The sequence below is a fragment of the Podarcis bocagei genome, assembly GCF_964188305.1.
Source record: "Podarcis bocagei genome assembly, chromosome: 7".
NCBI lineage: Eukaryota > Metazoa > Chordata > Lepidosauria > Squamata > Lacertidae > Podarcis > Podarcis bocagei.
In genome coordinates, this window is record NC_138132.1 from 16,445,460 (window position 1) to 16,455,541 (window position 10,082).

Genomic DNA, 10,082 nt, shown 5'->3' on the forward strand with positions numbered 1-10,082 from the left:
CTTACCTTTAAAGCCCTAAATGACCTCGGCCTTAGTATATTTGAAGGAGCATCTCCACTCCCATCGTTCTACCTGGACACTGAAATCCAGCTCCGAGGGCCTTCTGGCAGTTCCCTCACTGCGAGAAGTGAGGTTACAGGGAGCCAAGCAGAGGGCCTTCCTGGTGGTGGCACCCGCCCTGTGGAATGCCCACTATCTGACTTTTAGAACACATCTGAAGGCAGCCCTGTTTAGGGATGTTTTTAATGTTTGATGTTTTATTGTGTTTTTAATATTCTGTTGGGAGTCGCCCAGAGTGGCTGGGAAAACCCAGCCAGATGGGCAGGGAATGAATGAATGAATGGATGGATGGATGGATGGATGGATGAATGAATGAATGAATATCATCATCATCATCTGCTGGAGAAGTCATCCATTATCCATGCTTCGTAACTTCTAATGTTGCACGTGGGGCTCTCCTTGAAGGTGCTTTTGAAACTGAAGCTAGAACTGAACACAGCTCACTGAGACGACTTGACGGAAGCATGCTTTGGCAGTATTAAAAAAACTCCTTTGGCTTCCAGTCCAAAATATAGGGGACAACTCTGAAAGACCGAAATCAAGTGTGAGGCAACTTTGGCCCTCCATGATGCTGAAAGACTACTCTCATCAGCCCTGGCAAACATAGCCAAAGTCTAGGGATACAGGGAGCTATAGCTAAGTGACATATGGAGAACCAAAGCTTTTCTACACCTTCCCTAATCAGCTTAGAGTATCTAAAGTAGGGGAGGGGAGGAATCTTTTTCAGCCCAACAGCTGGAATACTTTCTGAGGGACACCTGCGAGTGGTGGGTGAGGCCAGAGGGGAAACTGTGCAGAGTCATGAATGTGAATTCCACCTTTGCCAATACCACTCACCCCTCTCTTTCCTCCACCCAAACTAGGGATAGGAAGATCCGCTAAGATCGGTTCTCTCAGTCTCTTTGTTTACCCAGTCTTAAATGCAGCTCTCCACATTTCTGTGGCAGATTTCCCTTTTTTAAAGCACTCTTTGTATTCTTTGGCATTTGGGGGTAGAATTCTCCTAATAAACACACTTTTGTACGCAGTTGAAGCTAATGTACACATTTTTGAAGTAATTTCCCCTAATATGATGTCTTTTTATCTTGTTAACCACCCTGAGACCCGTGGGTATAGGGCAGTATACAAATTTAATGAATAATAATAATGATAATGTTGTTTTCTGCATTTTCCCCATAGTAAATTCCCCTGGTAAATGTGAGCACAAGGCGAGATGAGCACCTGAGCTGATGCAACAGGGCTTGTCCTGTGTTCTTAACCCCTTCTTTCCCTCCCTATCATTTTCCATTTATGAAAATCCTGAGAGGGGTTAAAAGTGGATCAAATTGAGCCCGAAGGACTTCCCTGCCACAAAACTTTTTTGAAGGCTGATTCTGAAACATCGCTGATACCCCTGCTTCATCGGCAACCACCTCAGAATCCAAGGTGGTCTGTGAATACCCCCAAAGTGGGGGTATTTGCTTCTGCCTTGTTCAACGTGAATATATAGCCCTATTGCTTGGACCTCGAACCTATGAAAAGCAATAGGACAGAATGCTTCACTGAATAGCTTCCTTACACAAAACACAAGAGAAGAAAACCCCCGATTCCAATTGCAATTGATTTCAACCTGAGGTTTATTTTCACTCAGTGAATCAGAGAAAACCCATCTGGGAAGCCCAACTGAAGTATGAAAAAGTCGCCTATAGATAGGTGGAAGGCTTGATTGAAGACAGAGCTGATACAGCCCCATGCAGGACCCTTTACATGAGGATCTTCAAGAGCAGGAGGAGCCCAGAGAAGGTTGGGAGGAGAAAGCCAGAGCATCGAGATCCCCGAGAAACCTTTGGAATGCATGTCGCTCTCCTAATCAGATCAGAATTTCCCAAAATGGGACTGCGGCCACTTCTTATTGAGGAGCAGACAGACTTAGTAGTACAGCCTTTCATGGTTCTGTCCAAACTGTTTGTTTCTGGAAATGGAAGAGAAGAGAGGGGATTATGGGAATCATAACGCCTTTTAGCTATTCTCCAAATCGCACATTTTTCCTAGATAGTGGAGCTCAATGATGGCCCAGTGTAAGGATGAGCAAATCAGTCCATCTCAGTTTCTCATTTTTCCAGTCTTAAATTCAGTTCTCCACATTTGCACATCAGATTGCTATTTTCCCCATGAAATATTCCCCATGAAAACTCATGACCATTTCAGTCTTTCCTCCAATATACACTGGGTTGTAGGCAAATTTTGCCAAATATACACCTTTCTATATTTTGGAAATTTACCTAATAGAATGCATTTTGTATGTGATTTTTACTAATATGCATATTTCTTCTTCCATAGTTTACACCCAATAAATGCATTTTCATAGACATTCCCGGGTGGAGAACAGCAAAGCAAAAATTAGCACGATGCAAATTTCAGCAGGCAGCTTTCTAACAATATGCAACCAAAGCATTTACATGAGAAACAGCTGAAAGAAGAAGCCTGTGTGATTTAACTCAGAAGATAAGAGGTAGGATTTTTTTTTTTTTTAAAAAAACGCATCTTATGGAAGGGAATAGCGGCAGTCTGCTTGTTCCTCTGAACTCAGCATGGCTCAGATTATATGTGATGATTATATCTGATGATATTGTCTTCCAAAGCAACTACTCTATTCTGAACTTTAAAAATGGAAAGTGTAATGCTGGTGGTCAACAAAAGAGGTTTAAAGACTGTCTCAAGGCAAATCTAAAAAAATGTATAAACACTGACAACTGGGAAACACTGGCCTGCGAGCACTCCATTTGGAGAACAGCCTTTACCAAAGGTGTCATAGGCTTTGAAGACACTTGAACTCAGGGCGCAAGGGAGAAACGTGCTAGGAGGAAGGCACACTTGGCAAATCCACACCTTGATCAACTCCTGTCTGGAAACCACTGTGGAAGGACGAGTGGATCCAGAATTGGCCTCCACAGTCACTTACAGACTCATTGTTAAAACCGTGCTTATGGAAGACAATCTCACTCGGCTACGAGGGATCACCAAAGAAGAAGATGATGATGATACATAACCTAGAAAATTGGTGTGGAGGATGTGGACTTCAAGGGATGCAATGTCTGGGCCAGTGCTTACGGGCATGTGAATGCGAAGACACGTCAAAGCAGTACAAGTTGTGTCCTGTGCAGTTCACCATCTCTTCTTTGCACGTGTCCGACCACACGTGGCAGGCAGGGCACTGCTTTCCGTTCATTCTGGTTTCAATCGGTGGAACTGAAAACAAGGTGTGGAAACGCTTAAGGGTTTGGAGGAGGCAGCTCGGTTGTTTACAGCTATGGACAGGACCGGCCCAAGACGTTTCGGCACCTTACAGGGAGCCACAAAATGGCGCACCCATCTCCACCAGGGAACATCTAGATTGGGAACAAGGGGGAAAGGAAGATCTACATTGGGTTTTGGTGCCCCTGTGGATCCCACTAACCAAGACGGTCACTTCATGTTTCCTCATGGACAGCCCAGCCCCGGTTGTAGAGGGAGGGTATGCTGCCTGACCAAACTCTTTCAGCCTTCAGCCATCTTCCATTTCCCAACCTTCCTGCTTACACCCAGTAGGTGGAACTGGCTGTGGCAGCTTCCTCCTCCTTATTCTCAGCATTGCCGCTGAGAAGGAGTGAGAAGGAACAGGACCATAACTCTCTGCTTTGCACTCCCTGCAGGTCCCAAGTAGCACCAGCCACTACTAGGCCAAAGCACAGCTAATTATATCTACCTTCAAGGTGGTTGTGAAAAGGGCGAGATATATTCATAGGGAAGGCAGCTAGTAGCTTTGAAGGTTAAAGGCCACTTCCACATTTACAGACCATACGGCAAAAATCAGAGACTCAGGGGCATGTCACATGCGCACACCTGGCTTCAGGGAACAGGTGGAAGGAAGGACACCTGGCTTCAGGGAACAGGTGGAAGGAAGGACATGGCGAGGGAAGAAGATTGGGGAGAGGAGCTAGCCCCCAACCCCATTATATACCCACATTTGGATTCAATTTTTTTGCACAAATTTTCGATGCAACAGTACACAACTGTCCTCATGAATCTTCCAGGTCCAAAGTACAATTCAGTGGCGGAACTGGTACAGATGTTAGCAGTTGCACAGTCTTTGTCTATAGTATGTTCCTTTTTTCCATCTGCAATGGAAGATGGGGGGGGGAGAGATGGTTAATTTCATTTTACCACCTTTGCTTCCCACCTTTCCTCCTAGGAATGCATGTCAGCTGACATGGTTCACCCCATTCCATCCTCAGGACTGGTTAGTCTGTGAGATTGGGCCAAGGTCATCCAATCAGCTTCATTGGTCTCCCAAGCCGTAATCCAACACCTTAAACCAGCATGCCAGACTGGCTTCCATTTTATTCAGTCATCAAGATGATGAGCAGGGTTGTGTTTGGAAGGATGATGTAAAGATTAGGAATGGGTAAATATGTCGGTTTTGGATTTTCTCTCTTTTCCAAATCTTATTCAGTTCTCCACATTTCTGCATCAGAGACAGATATAGTGTCTTCCAAATGTAGCATGTTGTGTTATATTTTCCCAAAGGAGTGAAAATTGTTCTGGCCAATTTACAACAAAACACATCATTGGTTTTTCAGTATTTTTTTTCTTTAGTTCTTAAGATTTCTAAATCTGAGGCAGGGTGCGGGTAGAGAAGCAGGAATGGTTTAACAACTCCTACAAATGATTCCCAGAGTTAGTTCATCCCTTAAAACAGGGGCAGACCCCAGCACGGTCACCTTGAGATATTGTGGACCACAGTTCCCCATCATCCCTGCCCATTGGCTATTGTGGCTGGTGCTGATGGGAGCTGTTGTCCAAAATATTGGTTTGTTTGTCTGCTTGTAATCCACACTTTCATTATAATATACAAAGGTGATAAACAATAGACGTTAAAAGCAAATCGGCAAAAGCATCCATAAAAACATCATCAAAAATATCAATAAATACTGGTTGATTAAAAAAGAAAGTCATAATGCAAAGACCTATACAGCCCCCAGAAGACATCACATTGTTCATGGCTGCTTGCAAGGCTGTAGACAGGGTTTGGCAAAGCTAAGAAAAGCATGTGACATTATTGAACCTTCTGAAAAATCTGTGGCTAGTATTGTCTATGCCTCCAGAGTAGTCCTATGTTGTATTCAATCTTGTCTGTTAGTCACTTCAGGATGTGACTGGATTTGAGGAACTGGCTATTTATTGTGTATCTTGGTGCTGAAGCCTAATCCTTCTCGAACCAATATCCAATCCAATCTGGGTGCTGTAAGGCACCTTCTATTCCTCATTTTCTAAGACGCCACTGTGGCGTTTGCCCTCCTAGGTGGGTCATAAGGAAAGGGTTAAATGAGTGTGAAGTGATTGGCCAGTGGGAACCCAAGGGGAGGAGTTAGAGTTACAGTTGGAGTTGTTTGGAAGTCAGTTGGGAGTTGGAGAAGGAAGAGGGAGGATAAGTCTAATAATAATAATAATAATAAATTTTATTTATATCCCGCCCTCCTCAGCCGAAGCCGGGCTCAGGGCGGCTAACAACAATAAAATAGTACAAAAGTACAGCATAAACAACACTCTAAAATCATTCATAATTAAATTAATTAATTCAAGCCACTGGCAACCATTGGGCCAGAGCTCTGTGGGTTGGTCTAGTTTTGATGTGTGAGAATGAGAGAAACTGTTAGGAGGAGTCTGATAGACAGTTGGAATAATCAGTTAAAAGTTATTAGGAAGGTATAGGCCGGTATAGGAACTAAGGGTAAGAAACTGACAAGAAAAATTATCTGAAACCATAAACTTGTTCACGCTTATAAAATAAACTTGATTATTTGTTTTGATGTTAACAACTGTCTGGACTCAGTGTGTACCCGAGAGAAACAGGTTGGCGACAGCGGGAAAGTGATCATAGTGGTGGCACAGGGATCAATAGACCGTCAAACGTCCGGGGACCCTGTGTGATCGCCACAGCCACCTACTCCATTTGCTGCCTGGAATCTGGTAGCAATGGGTTCTTGTGGCACTGAAACCCACTATTAAAGCAGAGCAGCTGCACTTAATTGGCCCTTAAATCACCTTAGTCTGTGTCAGACTGAAGGCATGAGTCAATTAGTTTGTTCCCTGGGGTGGTTTGCTAGAGATAATTAACAAGGTGGAGGGCCCATACAAAGCAAGTGACTTTGACTGATCCTGTCCTTTGCCCTCTGCCATCACGGCAAAGGCCATAGCTTAGTGTTAGAACACCTGCTGTGGATGCAGAACATCCCAGGTGCAGACCCTGCCATCTCCAGGTAAGACTGGGAGAGGGATTCTCTGTCTGAGGTCATGGGACCAGCCAGCATAGACAGTACTGAGCAAAATGTACCAATGATCTGACTCCACTTCTGCTTCAATAATCTCTCTCCCACTCACCTATAGTATTTTCAGTGTATGCGATCATGCAGGTATTTTTCTCCAGAGGGCAGGTCTTCTTAGGTCCTGTACAGTGGGTGCCATTGCTGAAACAAATCTCACACTCTAAAGAAGCAACTGGAAGAAGGAAAAGGAGGAGGCTGGGAGGTCATTTTTTAAGGACTCACCCTATTCAGTTGATTGTAAAAGGTAAAGGGGTAAAGGGACCCCTGACCATTAGGTCCAGTTGTGACCGACTCTGGGGTTGCGGCGCTCATCTCGCTTTATTGGCTGAGGGAGCTGGCATACAGCTTCTGGGTCATGTGGCCAGCATGACTAAGCCGCTTCTGGTGAACCAGAGCAGTGCACGGAAACGCCGTTTACCTTCCCTCCGGAGCAGTACCTATTTATCTACTTGCACTTTCACGTCCTTTTGAACTGCTAGGTTGGCAGGAGCAGGGACCAAGCAATGGGAGCTCACCCTGTTGCAGGGATTCGAACCGCCAATCTTCTGATCAGCAAGTCCTAGGCTCTGTGGTTTAACCCACAGCGCCACCCCTCGTCCCTTGCTCAGTTGATTGTACTTTATTTCAAACCTCCTTCATTGGAGGTTTTTAAGCAGAGGTTGGCTGGTCATCTGTCATGGGTGCTTTGGTTGACATCTCTGCATCGCAGGGGGTTAGACTGGATGACCCAACTCTAAAATTCTATGATACTATGATTCATGTTGTGTTTTAAATTGCTGTAACCTGCCCTGTAACCTAGGTGTGAAGGGAAGGAAGTAAACCAAATAATAATAATAATTTTGTTCCCATTTTCTGAAACTCCTTGACTATTCATCTTAGGGAACTGTGTTCATTATACTGCAATTTTTCATTGTGCAAATTGTATTCTCTGATCCACGTTGTAGATAAAATACTTTTTTTAAAAAAATGAAAACACAATACAGTATGAAAATCAGTGAAAATCATTTCTTGTTGTTGTTGGGCAACTACCTGTCTTGAGAGGCAATGGAGTGTACCTTCAGGGGTGAAGTCAAACCAGTGGAAAATCACAGCACCTGCTGGGGCTGCAGAGATTGGCAACTCATAACTGCTGCCTCTTGCGTTGTTTTTGCTGGATTAGCAGCACTGAAGTGACCTCTCCCTGCCACAAGCCTGGGCAGCGTGTATGGAGGTCCTGGGCTGCCCAGGCAATAAATAAGATCCCCCCTCTCAGCCTCACTGATGTGCTCCAAAGGAAATCAGAGAATACACCTGGCACCAGCTTTGTTGTAGGAGTTGCCAGAAGGAGGCGTACAAAACGCCTTCCAACTGTCTTAGGAACTCCACTTGGAGTTTGTTGTAGGGTTTACTCCTTTAACCTTTTCTTCTCCCAAAAATATCCCTCAATTTACAACCAAAATAACAAGTTAAAGTGGTGAGTCTACAGCATACCCTCCAACATTTCTCTGATGAAAATAGGGATGTCCCATTCCATAATGATATTTTTACTATTTATATCCCACACACCTTTTTGGGTTGCCCCATCACTCTGGGCAGCTTCCAACACATATAAATATATAATCAAACATTAAACATTTTTTAAAAAAACCTTCCCTTTACATGGCTCGGGCGTTGGATAACTCCATACCCTCCAACATTTCTCCAATGAAAATAGGGACATCCTAAGGAAAAGCGGGACATTCTGGGATCAAATCAGAAACCAGGACGGCTTCTCTAAATCTGGGACTGTCCCTAGAAAATAGGGACACTCGGAGGGTGTGCTACAGCATATGAAAAAATTGTACAATGAAGGTGCACCTCTGCAGGAAGGGAAATGCACACATTTTTCAGAAGACAGTGCACAGCAATAATGTATAAATTAACATGCTATATTCAGGTAGGTAGCCGTGTTGGTCTGACGCAGTCGAAATAAATAAAAAATTGTCTGGTAGCACCTTAGAGACCAACTACAGTAAGTTTGTTCTGGGTATAAGTTTTCGTGTGCATGCATGATATCTGCAAAAGTGTACATGCACATGAAAGCTTACACCCAGAACAAACTTAGTTGGTCTCTAAGGTGCCACTGGGCATTTTTATTTATTTATTTTAACATGCTATGTACAGGCAAGCGAAAATGTGACCTATTAGATTGAAGCTGTTGAAAAATGTGCAGTTTGCATCTCTCTTTTGAACAAGACCATGCTCCTTGGTTTCTTTATTTCAAAAATTGCTCGCAACAATTGCTTTCCACACAATTTCTTTTTAAATTGCAAATTTAAAGGAATTACAAGACCTTGTGGGTGCCTTTCCGTCTTATGCCCCTACCAGTCTCATGAAACCAGCTTGCATCTGACCCCAGCTACCCCAGTGGAATAAATTTCCAGTGAGTGAGCTGTCCTTCCTTACCTCCTTACCTGTTGTAAGGAGGGCGAAAAAGAAGAAAAATTCCACGACAGCCTGCATGATGATGGGAAATCCAGAGAAGCTGTCACCAAGGTGAATCAAATACTCTGGCTCAAAGGACCTGTAAGGACAGCAAGGGGGGAGGGAGTCAGCCAACACCTTTGCAGAGTATCATAGGTTGCTGGCACCTGGGGCAGGGCAAGTGTTGCGCCCCCTGGTGGATTGGGTAGCTGGGGTGAAGATTCCTCCACCAAGGAACCCAGAGGAGCTTGCCTGGCTGCCCAGAGCAGCACAGAATGGCTCAGAGAGGCTCCTAGCCACTCTGAGCCAGAGTGGAGAGGTGTGATTTTTGCACACACACCCCTGGGGCCTGAATCCTTGGGAGGGGCCAACCTGGTTAACTTCTAGGTACATAACCTGTTGATGAGTGGATGTTGCGTTCAGGTACACGCCATCAGCAGGAGTAACCGAACAGCTGGAGGGATGGACTGATCATAGCTGAATCCCGCTGAACACAATGCACCCCACCTTGAAGCAGATGTTCAGTCTACCTCCACTAACTGCCGTCTAAGCCGCTAAGATTCTGTTTCCCTTAAAGCAACAGTACCTAAGTCATCAGAACACTTGGGGGCAAGAGAGTGTCTCCCTCGGAATGGAATCAAGGGGTTCAATGAGGCTGAGGGTACGTTCTGTCATATGTGGTGAACTTCTAAAAGAGTAAAAGAGTATTGGGAAATAATTTATAATGAATTGAAAAAAAATGTTTTAAAGTACTTAAAATAAAAAGAGTCCTTGGGGGGGGTAATTCAGGTGGAAATTCCCAGGTGTCAAAAAAAGGCTATTTATGTATGCCACCACTGCTGCCCGTGCTTTGTTAGCCACAAAATGGGAAGCGAGCGAGGTCCCAGCTAAATAAGAATGGCAACTTAAACTAATGGAATACATGCAGCTGGCAGATGTAACTTACAGAATAAGAGAACAAGAAGAATATACATTTAAAGAAGATTGGAAAATGTTTAATGAATATATGGGTGAAAAGTGTGTACATTTGAAAACATTGGCCGCATTAAGATAAATTCAACAGTGTAAATAAGTGAATGCAAAGGACCTGAAATAAGTCATCAGGATTGAGGGTAGGATTTACAGACCATTTTAGCTAATAGAGGATGTCTTCCTAAGATATTATTATTGTCACAGTTATTATTAATGCACTTCATTATCCACCCTTCACACTAGGGTCGCTGGGCAGATGAAAGC

The 10,082-nt window shown here is 44.1% G+C and overlaps 1 protein-coding gene across 2 annotated transcripts; it reads right to left on the reverse strand.

The window, feature by feature from the left end:
- Positions 1-1,658: 1,658 nt before the first annotated feature.
- Positions 1,659-9,409, reverse strand: LOC308590142 (phospholipase A2 inhibitor and Ly6/PLAUR domain-containing protein-like). 2 transcript variants are annotated; one of them, XM_081199886.1, is made up of 6 exons: positions 9,219-9,409; positions 8,837-8,946; positions 6,460-6,576; positions 4,044-4,196; positions 3,151-3,288; positions 1,659-2,011 (listed from the first exon to the last, which is right to left on the reverse strand). In XM_081199886.1, the coding sequence occupies exons 2-6, from the start codon at positions 8,883-8,885 to the stop codon at positions 1,803-1,805; spliced, it is 666 nt and encodes a 221-aa protein (XP_081056012.1). In that variant the 5' UTR covers positions 8,886-8,946; positions 9,219-9,409; the 3' UTR covers positions 1,659-1,802. The 2 variants fall into 2 exon arrangements, with proteins under 2 accessions (XP_081056012.1, XP_081056011.1); XM_081199885.1 differs by having other exon boundaries at positions 9,243-9,408.
- Positions 9,410-10,082: the final 673 nt, after the last annotated feature.

Coding starts and splice junctions, on each gene's coding strand:
- LOC308590142 (XM_081199886.1), bottom strand. CDS start 8,885: ATGCAGGCTGTCGTGGAATTTTTCTTCTTTTTCGCCCTCCTTACAACA. Junction 6,577..8,836: donor TTTCGCCCTCCTTACAACAG/GTAAGGAGGTAA, acceptor TCCTTCTTCCAG/TTGCTTCTTTAGAGTGTGAG. Junction 2,012..3,150: donor GTCTTCGCATTCACATGCCC/GTAAGCACTGGC, acceptor TTCCATTTCCAG/AAACAAACAGTTTGGACAGA.